Source organism: Tachysurus vachellii, chromosome 13 (assembly GCF_030014155.1).
Source record: "Tachysurus vachellii isolate PV-2020 chromosome 13, HZAU_Pvac_v1, whole genome shotgun sequence".
Classification (NCBI taxonomy): Eukaryota; Metazoa; Chordata; class Actinopteri; order Siluriformes; family Bagridae; genus Tachysurus; species Tachysurus vachellii.
Window position 1 is genome coordinate 24,995,445 of NC_083472.1, and position 20,443 is coordinate 25,015,887.

Here is a 20,443-nt window from a genome sequence, read left to right on the forward strand (position 1 = left end):
ACATGATGCATTTTAACTATTTATAATTACATTTGAAGTAAATTAGTTCCTGTTGTAAAGGGGGTCACGGTGTCTTAGTGGTTAGCACGTTCGCCTCACACCTCCAGGGTCGGGGTTCGATTCCTGCCTCCACCTTGTGTGTGTGGAGTTTGCATGTTCTCCCCGTGCCTCGGGGGTTTCCTCCGGGTACTACGGTTTCCTCCCCCGGTCCAAAGACATGCATGGTAGGTTGATTGGCATCTCTGGAAAAATTGTCCGTAGTGTGTGAGTGCGTGAGTGAATGAGAGTGTGTGTGTGTGTGTGTGTGTGCCCTGTGATGGGTTGGCACTCCGTCCAGGGTGTATCCTGCCTTGATGCCCGATGACGCCTGAGATAGGCACAGGCTCCCCGTGACCCGAGGTAGTTCAGATAAGCGGTAGAAGATGAGTGAGTGAGTGAGTGAGTGAGTCAGTGAGTGAGTGAGTGAGTGAGTGAGTAGTTCCTGTTGTCACTTACGTTATAAAAGCTATAAACACCGGTTCCCTCACCAGAATCTCTTTCTCTGCTCTCTTCAAGTTAATAAGACAAAAATAATAACACGTCTTTCATGTTTCTGAGAAACCATAAAGGAACTTGAGTAAACTCCGACTCTTAGCTCTGACTGTTACAAAGCGCTGACACTGGAGACTCCTTCCACACATTACAGAAAGGAAGAAACGCTTCACCATATCACTGCTTTTGTGAACGAGCTGTTGCTATAGAAACCAGAATGAACAAGGACCTGAGCTACTGTCAGAGATGCTGCTATATAATGCTAATCAACTCCTTCTGACCAATCACAACGCAGAACTCAACATTGCTGTGTTATAAATTATTACTGTTACAACATCCAGTAAACAGAAAACATATGAATAAACAATACGGATGTGTCGTACACACACATGCTTGCGTTTATTTTATGATTCAAATGTATCACAAAGTTACAGTACATCTATAGAAACATCAAATCTAGGAATGTTTTACTTGTACACACACAGACACAAACTCACACAGACACACACATAAACAGACACACACACAGACACACACACATAAACACACAAACACACAGACAAACACAATCACACGCACACACACATGCACTCAGACAAACACACACACGCACACACATACACATACACACACACAAACACACACACTCACACAGACACATACATAAACACACACACAGACACACACATAAACACACAAACACACGCACACACACATGCACTCAGACAAACACACACACACGCGCACACATACACACACACACACACAGACACACACACTCACACAGACACACACATAAACACACACACAGACACACACACATAAACACACAAACACACAGACAAACACACAATCACACGCACACACACATGCACTCAGACAAACACACACACACACAGACAAACACACACACACGCACACACATACACACACACAGACACACACACTCACCACAGACACACACATAAACACACACACAGACACACACATAAACACACAAACACACAGACAAACACACAATCACACGCACACACACATGCACTCAGACAAACACACACACATAGACACACACAGACAAACACACACACGCACACACACATACACACACACACAGACAAACACAGACACACAAACACACAAACACACGCACACACACACATGCACACAGACACACACACACACACACACACACAGACAAACACACACACATGAACACAGACACACACATACACGCACAAAAACACACAAACACACAGACAAACACACGCACACACACACACATGCACACAGACACACACAAGCAAAAGATACTTGAGATAAGATTTCTTTATCAGGGGTCTGTGTCCATACAGTTATATCACCACCACACTGTACTGTGAAGGAGGAGGAACAAAGTGGAAACTTTACGCTCTGTTAGTGAATTGATTTTTCTCCTGAAGGTCCTACTTGTGGACACAGAGCCGTGCGCACGGAGACTGATAACAGAGCGGCGTTTGCATGCCTGATATAATACGGTATTATATGGAGCCGGAGCGCACCGACACGTCTCTGACACGTCTGACACGTCTCTGGCTCTGCTCTCCGTCTCTGAGCGGCTCGATGGCTTGCTGCCAAAGTGCCGAACAATTTCTCCAAACAAGGCCGCCTTTGTTCGCTGCCGCTCAGGGCTTCGTTAAGAGGCTAGAGATGAATTCATTTGGCGCAGGTCACTGATGGATTTTGCGCATGTGTGTTGTTGAAGCGCCGAGACCCTGTAAAGCAGAACCTCACCTCACCACAACAGTAGAATAGTGTATAGAGTGACACACGAACCGAGCCGGAGGTGTTCGGTACACTGGAGACTTTTCATTCTTTCGTCTCTTTGAAGAGTCAGAAACATTTCTGAGCTGAGTTTGAGATTTGGGTTTAAGAGCTGATTCGGAGAGAAAACCTCTGGGCTCATAATCAGATAGCATTTAAACATCTCTCAGTCATCTATCATGGTGTCATGACTATTAGTTCCTATTCCCTATGGACACCAGGGTGCATTATGGGTAATCTATACCTCATAGGGCGCATCGGTTCACCTCGAATCTATTGCAATTCAATACACATTCCCAAAATAGTGCAAGAAACTGCATCGTTCTGTTCACTTTGGAACTGTAAAGGGTGATTTTTCCTGTTGTGAAATGTCTAGATTATTACAGAGGGATCTAAACAGAACCCTTAAGGAACTTAAGGATTAAAATAAATCCTTTAATCGTTTTTTTTTGAGAAATGATATCAGTCTTATCCTTATAAATTAGCAACTTTATGTACGTTCTAAAAAAAAGTTATTATCCAAGTAGAACCACTTAATGATTCATTAATGAAAAAAAAGTCCAAGATGTTGAGATACTTTTTAGAGGAAATATATAAATAATTTCTATAATAAATTGTGATATCTATGTACATTCCTATAAAAATTAAGATCTCTTAAGGGTTCCTCAGCTGTCCCCTGATGCAGACATACATACTGTAACCCTACAGCAGTAGTTCCCTATCAGAGAACCTTTAATTATCCAACAAACCCTTTAGAGAAATCCTTAAAATTCCAGAGAAGCTCCCTAGAAGATCACATATGGTTTGTAAAACATCTTCTAACGTGGCTAAGAATCCATGACAGAAGAAGGATAAGTGCTTTCTTCAGTGCACTTGGAATAAGGGTCCAAAACACTTAGATTTTTCTTAGACATTGTTTATCAGTCTATTTCTAATAAACTGGTAAATCACTGTACAATTTGTACTTGTAAGTTTTTTATATTCTTTATAATGATTTTTATTTTAACTGTATTATATAGTTTCTGTTAATTGTGTAAAAGTGACTATTATTATTATTATTATTATTATAATTATTATTATTATTATTATTATTATTATTATTATTATAACTCTGTTTCAACATCAGTGCGTTCCAGCTGTTTCCGCGGCCCTCCCACCGCGCATGCGCACTCGCCTCCATCTTGTTCGCCCTGTTGCGGCCGGACAGCGGTGCTTCATTCACGCACAAACCCGCATCCGTTTATCAATAAACCCGAAACAAAGCGCGCGGACAGACACGCAGGTGTGGACATGTAACGCACGTGTAAACGCGTGTAAAGACGTTGGAGTTTGTGCTGAATAAAGGCGGGAAAAAAGAAACCAGTTTGATCATGAAAGAATAAATCACCATTTTACACCAGAACCAGAAGCACCAGAGCATCGCGAGCGCCATGGTGAGTAGGAGAGTGTGTGTGTGTGAGTGTGTGTGTGTGTGTGTGTGTGTGTTCGGATATTGTGTTTTGTAATGTGTTCATGTTGTCATGTGTGTGTGTGTGTGATGTATGTGTGCAGCATCTTTCCCGCCCCTCCCCCAACCTGCCGTCGTCATGGAGGATGCGGCTGCGTGTTGTTGCTATGTGTTTCCTCTTCAGCATCCCTTTTATTTCTTTTTCCTTTCTCGCGCCTCCGATTTTGTTATAAACTTTCCATCTCTTCTTCACCAACTTTACAGCAGCTACAGGTTGTTTTTTCTTTATGCATCGCTCTAAACACCTTTTTAATAGGGTTGAGTTGCGGTGTGTGTGTATGTGTGTGTGTGTGTGTGTGTGCGTGTGTGCGCGTGCTGCCTCCGGGCTGGGGCTGACATTGCTATGGATGTAATGCCTGATTGCACGCACGCATGCACACACACACACACACACACACACACACACACACACACACACACACACACACACACACACACACACAAAATGTGAGTCTATTTTTATGATATAAGAACTGTCCAAAGAAATCCAGTTAAATTATTAAATACACCAATTATAAATTAATCAGCTTGCTGTGTCAGCACCCTTGGCTGTGTGTGTGTGTGTGTGTGTGTGTGTGTGTGTTACATGTGATGAAATTGCACTAATCAGCAAAACCATCAACCCGAGTGTTAAACCTGTGTTTCAAGCCCTTTTTATTTATTTTCTATCTATCTATCTATCTATCTATCTATCTATCTATCTATCTATCTATCTATCTATCTATCTATCTATCTATCTATTTTATTTTAATGGCACATCAAATGTGCTTTATTTCAGTTTACCGGTTCATGTTGTTTCTTTATTGTGTAGGTTGTGATAATGATGTGTTTTGGATTTTCACACCTTATTATTCATTATTTATTCATTATTTATTCATTTATTTATTACATTAATACTAGTAGCTTATCAAATCTCACAGTTTCCACCTAAATTCAAAAAGCTGCCTATCTAACATAGACAATTAATTTATTTTTTGTTTTAATTTTTATTTAGAATTTTGTTTTAAATCCTTTGTCAATTCTGAAGGTGATATGACTTTTAATCCTGTGAGTCTTTATCCCATGTTTTGTCTGCTTTTACACACTTTTCACCTCTTTTCCTTCGTTATCCACCGTTAATCAGGATTATAAACGCTTCCACAGTCATGTTTATGTTTGTGTTTATCTCCATGTCACGCTTGTTAAACAGTGAGCAGTGTGTATTTGGGGTTACAATGTGATTAGAATAGTTATGTGTGTAACATCAGTGTGTAAAAGAGGACGTGTGTGTGTGTGTGTGTGTGTGTGTGTGTGGATCAATAACACATTAACATTCACGTCTTGTCTTTGTTTTTATTACCACACTGAGTAATACATGAAGCATAAAAACACTACAAACTGCTGACTTACTGCACACCACATCCACATCCACCATCCACCGCCTACCGCATGTACGCCATCTACCTCACATGCAGCACAAATACATAATATATACACATATATTATCTACCCTATCTATTCTATCATTCAAAAAGGTTCCAAGAACAGATCCTTTTTAGTAGTTAAGAACACTAAATTATTCAAAGAACCCTTAAAGAACCCTTAAAGAACCGTTGAAGAACTTGTTTACAAGGTACACAATCCAAGAGGTGGATAAAAAAGGTCCATCTGAAAGTTAAAAGATATGGAGAACCCTTAAAGGTTGGTTTCAGTTCCTGGTCTATAGTTCTAGGAACCTTTATAGCTCCAGGTCTGCTAGTAGGCACCAGGAACAAGTAATGGTAGAGCTTACTGTAGTGAACATCGGCGCACCTTGAAAAGGGTTCCACATGGTTCTTCAGAGGCTAACGGATCATTAAAGCTTCTTAGCTTTTAAGAAAAATAAATAAAAATAAAACTGTATTTAGTCTGAATGTTTCAGTTTGCCTGTGACCTGGGTTATTTTTTAACACACACACACACACACACACACACACACACACACACACACACACACACACTCTCTAAAATGTCATATCCCATTGTTAGTCTGGATTATAAATGGTTCCTCGATCCAGTTACAGGAGTTAAATGTTGGGATGTAAATCACCGCTGAGGTTCTCCTACGTGAATGTAAATGGGCTAATTAAGGGCAGGCAGCCAAAAAAATGTGTGTGTGTGTGTGTGTGTGTGTGTGTGTGTGTGTGTGTGTGTGTGTGTGTGTGTGTGTTCTGGCTCACGTTGCTGATTCAGGAAGAGCTCAGCAAGAAGGTGGGAGAGAAAAAAGGGAAGTTATTAAAGAGCAGTCCCAGAGAGAGAGAGTAACTCGTAAGATGGTGAGAGAGACAGAGAGAGAGAGAGAGAGAGAGAGGAAGAGAGAGAGGAAGAGAGAGAGGGAGAACGTGGCTGGTGGCCCATTTCTGTTACAACAATGGATGTGGTGGAGGAGGAGAAAGTCTAGACAACAGAGAGATTCTGGCACTCGCCCTCACTGGGGGATTCCTCACACTAATCCCTCCGTCTGGAGCTCGGAGGCAGCAGTGTGCAGGTTCTTATGGAGCTCTGGCTTTGATCTTCTCACCTGGGTGAATGAGATGCTAACAAAGATGAAGTGAAATACATCATGAGTGTGATGAATCCTGGTCATGTGACCTCATCGATCTATCAGGGTGTGCGCAGTATGTTAGGTTAAGCGTGTAATCCCATGGCTGGAGCGATTAACACACGTGCTGTCAGATGTTCATCAAATATCCAAGTCACATTACAGCAGATAGAAATGTTTTTCCTCACAAATGTCTCTGTTTCTGTTTTTCAGCTTTACCTCTGACACGTAAGACTCCTTCCATGAACATTAAACCTATCAGACGGCCATGTTAGCATGTTAGCGCTTAAATGGTATTCACTAGAAAAGTTTAAGAGAATAAACAGAGCAGCTGTCAAAATGACACACACTGAGAACGTCCAGAAGAGTCGACTCGTATTTTAATTAGATAATTAAAATAAATACAAACTTTAGCTACTAGCTGATTCGCTAAAACTGAACAGTGACTAACTAATGATACAAATGAGAATAAATGGACTGATTATATGTTAACCAGCTTCCTGTCAGCTTAGAATGAATGACTTCTGTGTTCAGCAAGAAACAAAAGAAAACTTAACTCTGTGCCGTGATTGGCTGTGGCTCCTGTCCGTCACCATGTACAGTAGCTGTGGGCTTGTTTTAGATGAAGCATGGTGATGTTAGCATGTTAGCATGTTAGCGTGCCAGCATTTGACAAAGTTTCCAACAAAGTTTCCAGAACGTTCAGACTCTCTGTGTCTCAGGAACATCAGATTATAGAGGATTTCTTTCTTTCCTCCTTTATTGTTGATTTTAAAAAAATATTTAGCGTTATGTCTGAGTGCTTGATTGTTTTTGACTGGAAAATAACTCAGCGTTTATACTGAAATAACTGAGTTTAGCTGTAGATGCTCTCTCTCTATCTCTCTCTCTATCTCTCTCTCCATCTCTCTCTCTGTCTCTCTATCTCTCTGTCTCTCTCTCTGTTTCTCTCTCTCTCTCTGTCTCTCTCACTTTCTCTCTCTCTATCTCTCTGTCTCTCTCTCTATCTCTCTCTCTATCTCTCTCTCTGTCTCTCTCTCTATCTCTCTGTCTCTCTCTCTGTTTCTCTCTCTCTGTCTGTCTCTCTCACTTTCTCTCTCTCTATCTCTCTGTCTCTCTCTCTGTCTCTCTCTCTGTTTCTCTCTCTCTCTCTCTCTCTCTCTCTCTCTCTCTCTCTCTCTCTATCTCTCTCTGTCTCTCTCTCTATCTCTCTGTCTCTCTCTCTGTTTCTCTCTCTCTCTCTGTCTCTCTCTCTCTTTCTCTCTCTCTGTCTGTCGCTCTCTCTGTCTCTCTCTGTCTCTCTCTCTTTCTCTGTCTCTCTCTCTCTCTCTCTCTCTCTCTCTCTCTCTCTCTCGCTCTCTCTGTCTCTCTCTCTCTGTCTGTCTCTCTCTCTCTCTGTCTCTCTCTCTCTGTCTGTCTCTCTCTCTCTCTCTCTCTCTCTCTCTCTCTCTCTCTCTCTCTCTCTCTCTCTCTCTCTCTCTCTCTCTCTCTCTCTCTCTCTCTCTCTGTCTGTCTCTCACTCTGTCTGTCTGTCTCTCTCTCTCTCTCTGTCTCTCTCTCTCTGTCTGTCTCTCTCTCTCTCTCTCTCTCTCTCTCTCTCTCTCTCTCTCTCTCTGTCTGTCTCTCACTCTCTCTCTCTCTCTCTCTCTCTCTCTCTCTCTCTCTCTCTCTCTCTCTCTCTCTCTGTCAGTGCTAATCAAATTTTCTCCTAAGTTATTCTAATATCTCACATTTTGTCATACTCAACCCCATTTTTATGATATTAGTCTTGTTTTTTCTGTAGACTTCATAAAGCACAGTTTTCTCCATTCAGCATTAAACATCTCGTTATCATGCCCCTAGAAAAATACCAACAAATATATAATATAATTTGAATACATTATTTCTTTGTCCATTTGTTTGTTTTTAATGAGAATAAAACAAACTCAGAATAGAGCTCAGAGACGACCCACAGAGTCGGAGGAGCTTCTAACGTCTGTTTCAGACAGATCTGTAAATAGTTTAATAATAAATCCATGCTTGCGTGTTCCTCTCAGGCTGATAGAGAAATGTGCTGCAGGATGAAGCTCCTGAAGTTGCTTCTGCTGCTCTGCATCTTTGCTCTGTGGATAGACGGAGGATTCGCCAAAGAAAAGTCAGCTAAGAAAGGCAAGAAGAAAGGCAAACAGGTCTACTGTCCATCGTAAGTGTCTGTCAACCATGAACAAGGGTTACAGTAATTGAGGGTAGAAAGGAAATTAAATTAAGTACATAATAAGAGTTAGAAGTGAGAGATGTTCTAATAGAGCTTTGTATGTCTGTGTAATATAGAGAGATTATTGTGTATGTGATTAAGCCTGATGTATACTTTGTGTTCTGCAGGCAGCTCTCCTCAGAAGACCTTGCTCGAGTTCCTGCTAACTCCACAAGTAACATCCTGAACCGGTTGCTCATCAGCTACGACCCCAGAATACGCCCTAATTTCAAGGGTGAGCACTTTACTCCACTCCACTCCAGTCCAGTCCAGTCCAGTCCACTCCACTCCACTCCAGTCCAGTCCACTCCACTCCACTCCACTCCACTCCAGTCCAGTCCAGTCCGGTCCAGTCCAGTCCACTCCACTCCAGTCCAGTCCAGTCCAGTCCAGTCCAGTCCACTTCAATCCAGTCCAGTCCAGTCTAGTCCACTCCACTCCACTCCACTCCACTCCAGTCCACTCCACTCCACTCCACTCCGGTCCGGTCCGGTCCGGTCCGGTCCAGTCCAGTCCACTTCACTCCAGTCCAGTCCAGTCCAGTCCAGTCCACTCCAGTCCACTCCACTCCACTCCACTCCAGTCCAGTCCAGTCCAGTCCACTTCAATCCAGTCCAGTCCACTCCACTCCACTCCACTCCACTCCACTCCCCTCCAGTCCAGTCCAGTCCAGTCCACTTCACTTCACTTCTCTTCACTTCAGTCCATTCCACTCCATTCAACTCCACTCCACTTCGCTCCACTCCCCTTACTCCACTAAACTTTTTTGTACTCAAGAAATTTTTGTTTGTTTTTAAAAAAAACTTGGTGAAATTGGTGCTGGTGAACTGCAGCAGTGAAGTGTCAGGAAATGTACAAATAAATGGCCAAAAGTAAAATTATTTATTCGATTAATAGAATTATGTCAAAGTGATGCTCGTCCTTCCTTCTTTCTCGTACACAATTTGTTCCACTTTGTTTAAGAAAACAGAGATGTTTGTTTCATGACCTGAAGCAGAACAGGAGCAGCTCGTTGACTCTCTATTAGCCGCCTCGTGCATTTTCCTTGGCAGCTTTTTTCCGCTTGAGCTCTAACGAGCGCCGCAGTAAAACCTGAGCTCTTGCTCCACCTCTTCCTTCCTTGTTTAATGTGGATGTGTGTTGGGGGTTTGTCCATGTGGTCGCGGTGTTCAGGGCTCAGTGTGTGACTGAGTGTTAATTACTCATCCATCTGTTCTGTAGATGAGCGAGATTAAAGCTCCGGGCAGTGGCGTGTTTTTTTACACTGTGTAAAATCAGACTTCCTGCTTTTTATGACATTAACCACATGTGCAGTCACATCCAAGCACCATGACATCAGTGCACAGTGATGCACCTGAAACCATGCGGTGAATCATCACACGTTCATGGTGTTAGTCTGTCTTTACAAAAGTAAGTGTGTGTGAGATTTTAAACCTAAATATTGACACACTCTGTATGCTTGTTGTGAAAGAAGTGTGTGACGTGAAACGTGTGTGTGTAAAGCTACTGATCATTTCTGTCTTTTTTTCTTTTTTTAACAGGAGTACCTGTGGAGGATCGTGTCAACATCTTCATCAACAGCTTTGGCTCCATCCAGGAAACCACCATGGATTATCGTGTGAACATTTTCCTGCGTCAGCGCTGGAACGATCCGCGTCTCCGTCTTCCTCAAGATTTTAAATCCGAGTCTCTGACCGTTGACCCAAAGATGTTTAAGTGTTTGTGGAAACCAGATCTGTTTTTTGCCAATGAGAAGAGCGCCAACTTCCACGACGTCACCCAGGAGAACATCCTGCTCTTCATCTTCCGAAATGGAGACGTCCTCATCAGCATGAGGTACAAAGACTAAACAAAACTAAACAAAATTTAACAAAATGCTTTGGCTGTTCAATGCCATCACTTCATCATCACTCCATTATCCACTCATCATTTCATTCCTTTATCATCATCGTCATCATCATCATCATCATCATCATCATCATCATCATCGTCATCATCACTCCATCACTTTATCATTCATCATCATCATCATCATCATCATCATCATCATCATCATCATCATCATCATCATCATCATCATCATCATCATCATCATCATCATCATCATCATCATCATCATCATCTTTATCATCATCCTCATCTTCTTCATCATAATAACTCTATCACCACTAAATTATTTCAAGATTACTTCATAACTGTGTGCGTGCATGTGTTTGTGTGTGTGTGTGTGTGTGCTTGTGTGTGTGTGCTTTTGTGTTTGTGTTTGTGTGTGTGTTTGTGTGTGTGCTTGTGTGTTTGTGTTTGTGTGTGTGTGCTTGTGTGTTTGTGTGTGTTTGTGTGTGTGTGTGTGTGTTTTTGTGTGTGTGTTTGTGTGTGTGTTTGTTTGTGTGTGTGTTTGTGTGTGTGATTGTGTGTGTGTTTGTTTGTGTGTGTGTTTGTGTGTGTGTGTGTGTGTGTTTGTGTGTGTGTTTGTGTGTGTGTTTGTGTGTGTTTGTTTGTGTGTGTGTTTGTGTGTGTGTTTGTGTGTGTGTTTGTGTGTGTGTGTGTGTGTGTGTGTGTGTGTGTGTGTGTGTGTGTGTGTGTGTGTGTGTGTGTTACAGGTTATCAGTTACTCTATCGTGTCCTCTGGACCTGACACTTTTCCCCATGGACACTCAGAGATGCAAGATGCAGCTGGAGAGCTGTACGTAGCAGCACAACCCCAAATGTATAATTCGTCCCTGTGACACTGCAGGTATTGTATAATGTGTTAAAACCAGTCTGTGTGTGTGTGTGTGTGTGTGTGTGTGTGTGTGTGTGTAGTCGGCTACACCACAGATGACCTGCAGTTCATGTGGCAGTCTGGAGATCCAGTGCAGATGGATGAAATCGCTCTTCCTCAGTTTGATATCAGACAGGAGGACATTGAGTACGGGAACTGCACCAAATATTACACAGGAACCGGTGAGAAATTCCAGCTGAATTCTGCCTCGATGGAATGAGTCTCTTTCCTGACAAAATAGCACTCACGCTCGCCTCTGGTGGCTGTGCAGGTTACTACACGTGTGTGGAGGTGATCTTCACCCTCAGGAGGCAGGTGGGCTTCTACATGATGGGTGTATACGCTCCTACGCTGCTCATCGTCGTGCTCTCCTGGCTCTCCTTCTGGATAAATCCGGACGCCAGCGCCGCACGGGTGCCTCTGGGTAATGAGAGAATTTGAGCTCTGGTCATGTGACCAAATCACGATGAAAATTTCTTCTTCAGCTAGAATCTAAAATGAAATTTAACTGTATAACTTTTAGCCTTGTTACACAGATCATTAGCAAAGTTCTCCAGCAAGAAAAATCTACATCCAATCTTTCTTTCTTTCTTTCTTTCTTTCTTTCTTTCTTTCTTTCTTTCTTTTCCTTTCTTTCTTTTTTATGTAGTATAAATGTTTTCATTATTTTCATTAAACCTTTTTTAAATATTAAAAATATATATTTTATTTTATATATATTTTGATATATATTATATTATATATGAGTTCTTGCATTCTTAGTTCTTTATTCTTATTTATTTATTTATTTATTTATTTAACTTCTTTCTTTCTTTCTTTCTTTCTTTCTTTCTTTCTTTCTTTCTTTCTTTCTTTCTTGGTGTCTTATGCAACACATCGTAGCCTGGTTCCTCGTCTGTAAACACACCAGCGCCATTTTGTTTTCTCCATTTTAAAACATCTCGTCTTGTCTTCCTCCCCCAGTCTTATTATGTGTATCCTGGATCACTCTTCATGCCATCCCATAATACTTCTCTGTTCGGTCCACATGCCATCCCATAATGCCCCTGTACATGGTGAGTCCATATCGTCTCAGATTAGTTTCAGGAGTTTAGACAAAAATCAACAAGTATCTGTGTGATGTGGAGCTGTGATCTCTTGACCCCATGTAGATCTCTGACCTCGTGACCTTAAACCCATGTTCCCTCTGCAGGGATCCTGTCGGTTCTCTCGCTGTCCTCAGAGTGCACTTCTTTGGCCTCAGAGCTGCCCAAAGTGTCGTATGTGAAGGCCATCGACATCTGGTTGATTGCGTGTTTGCTGTTCGGCTTTGCGTCTCTGGTGGAGTACGCTGTGGTGCAGGTGATGCTCAACAGCCCCAAGCAGCTGGAGGCCGAGAAGGCGAAGATCGCCAGCCGAGAGAAAGCTGAGAGTCGAGTGGCGGCTAAAATGAACAATCTGAACGGAGCTGGAGGAACACCATTACACATCAGCACTCTACAGGTCAGAACACAGACACACACACAGACACACACACACACACACACATCGACATTTTCTTTTATGTGTACATCATCACATCTCATCTCTCTCTTTCTCTAAGGTGACTGAGACTCGCTGTAAGAAAGTTTGCACGTCGAAGTCAGATCTGCGCTCGAGTGACTTCAGTATCGTCGGTTCTCTGCCACGGGACTTCGAGCTTTCGAACTTTGACTGCTACGGGAAGCCGATCGATGTCGGAAAAGCGGCGGGAAAAACGCAGGCCAAAAACAACAAAAAGCCTCCGCCGGCTAAACCTGTCATCCCATCAGCTGCCAAACGCATCGACCTTTACTCACGCGCCATCTTCCCCTTCACCTTCCTCTTCTTCAACATCATCTACTGGTCTGTCTACCTGTGACCCTCCTCCTCTCCCTCCATCCCTCTATCACTACTTCCTGCAGTCATTCCCATCTGTCCGTCTCCATCATTAGGCATCAAACAGAACAGTTCCACACACACACACACACACACACACACTCGTGTACAGAGATGATAGGAAAAGAGCGCTAATGAAAGATTCAACTAATATTATAATTACTATGTTTGAGTTATTTCTCATAAATTCAGTCTATTTTAACGAAGTATTTATTTAATAAATTACTTTATATTTATTCATTGATGCTAATCTATTGAACGTCTGCACACTTATTATAGAAAAACAATTATTATCCCGCATGTGCTAACTGTATGATATAAATATTCATATATTGATATATTTATGCTTCTAATGTTTATTTTTGGATCTCTGCATCAGAAGATGATGATGATGATGATGATGATGATGATGATGACGATGATGATGAAGCTTGTTGGTCTTGTACAGAAGAACACTGCCATACTGAACTGTATTGTTTGATGATCTTTCATGTGTGTAAAAGCTCCTGCATCTCCTGTGATTGTGAAAATTTATCCAACAATAAAATGAACAGGACCAACGGCTGTGATGGCCACACCCCCGCTTCGCCTCTTTATTTATTTATTTATTTATTTATTTATTTATTTATTTATTTATTTATTTATTCTGTAACAGGGTGTTTATGTGTGTGTTTGTGTATGTGTGTGTGTGTCTGTGTATGCATGTCTCTGTACGTGTCTGTGTGTGTGTGTGTGTGTGTGTGTGTGTATGTGTGTGAGTCCTACAGTGTGACGGTACAAATTTTCCCCTCCTGTTATATTGGAAACGAACCCCTGGTTGCTATAGTAACAGACCATGATGTGCTGAGAAGTTTGACAATTTTATATTTCACGGTGAAGGAAGAGGAAGAGGAGGAAGAGGAAAAGGAGGAAGCGTTTGTGACTCAATCGCAGTTCAGATTGTTTACAGATTTATGACAGATTTATTAAGATCTTAATGATCAATGAGTCCTGAATAATAAAACAATGTAAAATAGAACTGAGTGAGGAATTAAAGCAGCAGGCCACAGTTTAGCTCTGATGACGCCCCCTGGAGGAGGGAAACGGAAATTACAGGTAAAAAGAGTGGACAGTGTATATTACAGTGTATATATATTACTGCAGCTGTGAGAATGTATAGAACACAGTAAAATAAGACATTTATAGAAACAGAGCTCCAAAGTAGCAGCAGCACTCACCTTCCAGTAAACAGGTTGACAGACGAGTGTGTGTCTGATGATTTTTGGCTTTTATTTCTCTACGTGAACGCCTCACATTTGATTCATTTATATTCAGTAATTATTAGAGCTACTTCTCTGACTTGGGAAGCAGATGTGGTGTGGTGAAGGACATCAGAAGTCAGATCTGGGAAAATAAACAGGAATTAATCAGGAAGCGTCTTTGGATATAAAGCAGCTTTAAAATATTCAAGGATTTAGAACTTCTTCTGAAAGACAGCCAGGTCTCTGTGGTGAGCAGCGTGTGTGTGTGAGATGTGTGTCACATCCTCAGTGTGTGTGTTCTGTTCGCTTCCAACATGTCCACACACACACACATACACACACACTCCTGAACAGCTGTGTATAACCCAGCCCACACACACGGCTGCGTAATGCAGTCTGACTGCGCAGCAGGAAATCTGGACTCCAGTGGCATTTCACACACAGCAAAAATGTCCAAAACTCTCAGCTTTGTCAAATTACATCCTTCAAGCAACAAAGTCCAAAACTGAAAGAACAAGAAAAAACTTTGGAAAATAAAATCAGGCATCAGGAGTGTTACATGCAGTGAGAAGAATTGTTCATAAAACTCTGATTTATTGCTAATTTGCTTCTTTGTGAGCAAAGAATTATACTGATCAGATTATACACTTAGTCACTTACATTTATTAGGAATCAAACAAAACAAAACAAACACAGTTCTACTGTATATGGAGGCAGTTCCAGCTGAAGGACACACACACACACACACACACACACACAGCAAACACACAGGTAAAGCTTCACAGGGAGATGATGAGAACGGGGGAAACACACAGAGACTTTGAACTGACAAGGAGCTCGAACACACACAGAGCTGATGAGAAGCTTGAGTCTGATGAGATTAGAAATGAAAATTCTCCATAAACAACATTGAGAGAGAGAGAGAGAGAGAGAGAGAGAGAGAGAGAGAGAGAGAGAGAGAGAGAGAGACAGAGAGAGAGAGAAACAGAGAGAGAGACAGAGAGAGAGACAGAGTTATAATAGACATATGTTATAATAAAGAGCTGAGAGCTGTGAGTAAATTTAGTGTTTCAGTTTAGTCCGAAATCAAACATCTTTGTCCATGGTCCTGAAAGAGAGTGTGTGTGTGTGTGTGTGTGTGAGAGAGAGCAAGAGAGAGAGAGGGAGAGAGAGAGAGAGAGAGAGAGAGAGAGAGAGAGAGAGAGAGAGAGAGAGAGAGAAGCACAAAAAGAAAGAAAGAAAGAAAAAAAGAAAGAAAGAAAGAAAGAAAGAAAGAAAGAAAGAAAGAAAGAAAGAAAGAAAGAAAGAAAGAAAGAATGAAAGAAAGAAAGAAAGAAAGAAAAAGAAAGAAACCCAAATCCACTATACTCTGTAGAAAGGAACGTGACGGCTGGAATATCATCAATCTGTCTGAGCTTCACAGTCCTTCAGCCACACAACAGCTCTGTTTCCCAGCACATTGCCTGTTAAATCTAAGTGAGCCTCCTTTACAAGACATTCCTCAAAAAGACAGTCCATTCAATTGGAGTCTCCTGTGATCATAAAAAAAGAGCAGTATCCAGTCCTTTCACTCTGTGTAAAATAGTTTTGGCCATGTTCCTCTACAGAAGATCACCAGGGAGATGTTACGAGACTTTGTATAAACTGTAGATGAAATGTTGCCAGTCTGCTTCACAAATGGACCCAATCGTGTCCAGCTTCTTCCTCAAGTTCAAACAATATATTCTGAGGAACCCAGCACACTCTTCTACCTAACCTTCTGTCCAGAAACTCCTGGAGATTTAAACCCTCCTTTGTCCAGCTTATTCTCCCAGGTAGGAAGACCCTGTTCCCGTTTCCCCAAAACCAACACTTTCATCTTCTCTCAGTTTCCTTTAGCAGTCGAGGCAACTCCAAAGTCCTCCATGATACACTCTATACGGTCACACAGTATCCTTCATCATTATATCTTCGACACATGGTTCTTGATAGCACTAATCACCACGATGCAACATGCTGTAAATCCTTCAATTTTTGCTGCTAATTTGCTCAGTAAAGTTTCAATATCCAGAAATAATATTCTTAAAAAACCTCAAGACAAAACTTTAAGCACGTTTCATTCTACAAACACTTTTAATGTCCTGCTATGAACTTTAATCATACTGATAAAATCTGATCCAGCTTCAAAAGCATCCAGAATCATCTGAAGATAAAAAGCTTTCTCTTGGTCAAGAGAATCAAGCATCGTGTTCAAGGCAGACGTTATCTGAGATGAACACAGTAGGATCGGTCAACATGAACATCTCTCTCTGCTGCGTCAACAAAGTCTCTGAGAGGATTATTGGGTCAGAGAACTGCAAGTTTACTCGACTCAACTTCTTTATATCCCATAAATTAACCTTTTTAAGGTAGCAAAGAAATCTCAGATCTTCTGCAGCTCAAAGGCAGCAATTGCTCAACCAGGATCTCTTTGAGAACCACCAAGAAGTCATCACCTAGCACCAAAACCCAAAGCTCTTTATAGTCCACAGGGTGTCCATCAACTCCAGAGGCTTCTCCGCAGTGAAAGGAAGCCGAGGGAAAAGCTCCTGTATGCATTTTTAGCTTTCTAAAACATTTTGATCTTCATAAAAAACATCAAAGAGTCACTGCTTTATGGCCCACACATAATTCAGACAGCTCTCTTCAGTCCTGCTCATCTTCAGAACATAAACAGTGCTTCCTTCTCTTAAGGCTGGAGAAGAACTTATGAAGAAAATGTGGAGCATCCACTTCAGAACTTGAGATCAGACCGACGCATTTAACCCCTAACAGGTCTGTGAGTTTACTTTTTTTTTTGACTTAAGGATCCAAATATGTTTGAACTTAAGTAACACAAATCAGCCAAATATTCAGTTTTGATGTTCACCTACTTCAGAGTCTGACTTTCCCATACGTCATGTTCCTGAACCAAAATCCCACTGACACAAATTTTCTCATCTTTGGAAAAGTTCATCTGTGGTTTTTATTGTTCTTTTTTTTTTTGTTTCAGTTTAGAAAATGTTTCTGGTGCAGTGAATTGTTCCTCAGTGTCAGAACTCATCATCAAACGATCATTTTACAATCAGGGAAGTAATGATAAACATTCACAATCACAGTCACATTCACATTCACAGTCACAATCACATTAGCAATCACAGTCACAATCACAATCACAGTCACATTCACATTCACAATCACATTCACATTCACATTCACAGTCACAATCACATTAGCAATCACAGTCACAATCACAATCACATTCACATTCACATTCACAATCACATTCACAATCACATTCACAGTCACAATCACATTCACAATCACATTCACATTCACAATCACATTCACAGTCACAACCACATTCACAATCACATTCACATTCACATTCACATTCACATTCACAATCACATTCACATTCACAATCACAATCACAATCACAATCACATTCACAATCACATTCACATTCACATTCACAGTCACAATCACATTAGCAATCACAGTCACAATCACAATCACATTCACAATCACATTCACAATCACATTCACATTCACAATCACATTCACAGTCACATTCACATTCACAATCACATTCACATTCACATTCACAATCACATTCACATTCACATTCACAATCACATTCACAGTCACAATCACATTAGCAATCACAGTCACAATCACAATCACATTCACATTCACAATCACATTCACAATCACATTCACATTCACAATCACATTCACAGTCACATTCACATTCACAATCACATTCACATTCACAATCACATTCACATTCACATTCACAATCACATTCACATTCACAATCACATTCACATTCACATTCACAATCACATTCACAATCACATTCACAGTCACAATCACATTCACAATCACAATCACATTCACAATCACAATCACAATCACATTCACATTCACATTCACAGTCACAATCACATTAGCAATCACAGTCACAATCACAATCACATTCACATTCACATTCACATTCACAATCACATTCACATTCACAGTCACATTCACATTCACATTCACAATCACATTCACAATCACATTCACATTCACAATCACATTCACATTCACATTCACATTCACAATCACATTCACAGTCACAATCACATTCACAATCACATTCACAATCACAATCACAATCACAATCACATTCACATTCACAGTCACAATCACATTAGCAATCACAGTCACAATCACAATTACATTCACATTCACAATCACATTCACAGTCACATTCACATTCACAATCACAATCACAATCACATTCACATTCACATTCACAATCACATTCACATTCACAATCACATTCACATTCACATTCACAATCACAATCACAATCAGTCACATTCACAGTCACAATCACATTCACAGTCACATTCACATTCACATTCACAGTCACATTCACAGTCACAATCACAATCACATTCACAATGACATTCACATTCACATTCACAATCACAACCACATTCACAATCACATTCACAGTCACAATCAAAATCACATTCACAATCACATTCACAGTCACAACCACATTAACATTCACATTCACATTCACATTCACATTCACAATCACATTCACAGTCCCAACCACATTCACAATCACATTCACAATCACATTCACAATCACATTCACAATCACATTCACAATCACAGTCACAGTCACAGTCACAATCACATTCACAATCACAGTTACAGTCACATTCACATTCACATTCACAATTGCATTCACAATCACATTCACATTCACATTCACAATCACATCCACATCCACATTCACAATCACAATCACATTCATTTCATATTTTTTATCTTTAAATCTTATTTTTCATCAACTCTTCCGACACCCAAAACACATTCAACACAGGCACGATCATGGATACGTAAAAAACCCTCCCTAAGGTGCTTTCCCAGAACATCAGAAGACTTACAGAAGCGTCTGGAGCAAAAACACTTTCAGAAAAAAAGTGTGAAAATTAAGAGAAGAAAAAGAGAAAGCTGACTCGCACCAGTGACTCGGAACAATCTCCGCCCACTCACTGTCAGCATCCACTCAGAGGGAGAGAGAGAGAGGGAGAGAGAGAGAGAGAGAGAGAGAGAGAGGTGGATTTATTCCACTCTTCCTCGGGAGCAGAAGGAAGCTTCGCGCTCGCACCTTCTCTCTGTTTATCCATCTCTCTTTCTCCGTCCATCGCTCCATGGGGCGGATTTAACAAAGAGCTGTTTTATTTTTTTTTTACCTCTTTTTTTCTCATTTAACCGGGAGGATTTTTTTATCCCTCTTTTCTTCTCTCTCCGCGTCTGTTCTTCATGGTGGATGCGGAGCCGCTTTTCACACCGAGATGCAACAGATAACGAGCTTCTCACTTCTCCTCCACCTTCACGCGCTCTTCTGGGGATGTGCGCTCGCGGGAGCTCCCAGTGTGCAGATAGGTGTGTGTGTGTGTGTGTGTGTGTGTGTGTGTGTGTGTGTGTGTGTGTGTGTGTGTGTGTGTGTGTGCAGGCTTTCGGTAAAAAAATCGTGCACAAACTGCTGCGAGGTAGAAAGAGAAATTCGTGCGCGCGCGCGTGTGTGTGTGTATCCGTATGCACAGTGACACAGGGGTATTAAAGGGGCGAATGTTGATCAATGTCGATGTATGAACTCTTAGATAGTTCCATTTGTTCCCTGCACGAACCCTTAAGGGTTCTTTGTAGAAACCTACAGGTGTCAGCAAGTAAAATGACTTAACCATAAATAAACACTTCAAGAACCTGTGAAGAACCTGTGAAGAACCTGTGTGGTGGAAACACTGCTGTAGGTGTCAGGTGTGTAAACCTTTAACAGAATACATGACTACAGGATTAGTTTATTTAGTTGTTGTTGCAGTTCTCTTTGAGAATAAAGTACTTCTGT

The 20,443-nt window shown here is 41.2% G+C and overlaps 2 protein-coding genes across 8 annotated transcripts in view; both read left to right on the top strand.

Annotated features, from left to right (window-relative positions):
• The first annotated feature begins 3,538 nt into the window (after positions 1-3,538).
• glrbb (glycine receptor, beta b) lies at positions 3,539-13,856 on the top strand. 2 transcript variants are annotated; one of them, XM_060885152.1, is made up of 9 exons: positions 3,539-3,764; positions 8,435-8,580; positions 8,760-8,866; positions 10,173-10,467; positions 11,232-11,314; positions 11,434-11,574; positions 11,664-11,816; positions 12,585-12,874; positions 12,975-13,856. In XM_060885152.1, exons 1-9 carry the CDS (start codon positions 3,762-3,764, stop codon positions 13,269-13,271), a joined length of 1,515 nt encoding a protein of 504 aa, XP_060741135.1. In that variant the 5' UTR covers positions 3,539-3,761; the 3' UTR covers positions 13,272-13,856. The 2 variants fall into 2 exon arrangements, with proteins under 2 accessions (XP_060741135.1, XP_060741136.1); XM_060885153.1 differs by lacking the exon at positions 3,539-3,764 and adding an exon at positions 3,934-4,051.
• A 5,806-nt stretch (positions 13,857-19,662) lies between these two features.
• Positions 19,663-20,443, top strand: part of gria2b (glutamate receptor, ionotropic, AMPA 2b) — a 49,942-nt gene continuing 49,161 nt past the window's right edge. For all 6 annotated transcript variants that reach the window (XR_009649352.1, XM_060884675.1, XM_060884677.1 and 3 more), the window contains exon 1: positions 19,663-19,980. Coding sequence is in view for 5 of the 6 variants with exons in the window: in XM_060884675.1 (XP_060740658.1) it covers positions 19,890-19,980 (91 nt within the window). In the remaining variant the exon portion in view is untranslated. The remainder of the gene's footprint in view (positions 19,981-20,443) is intronic.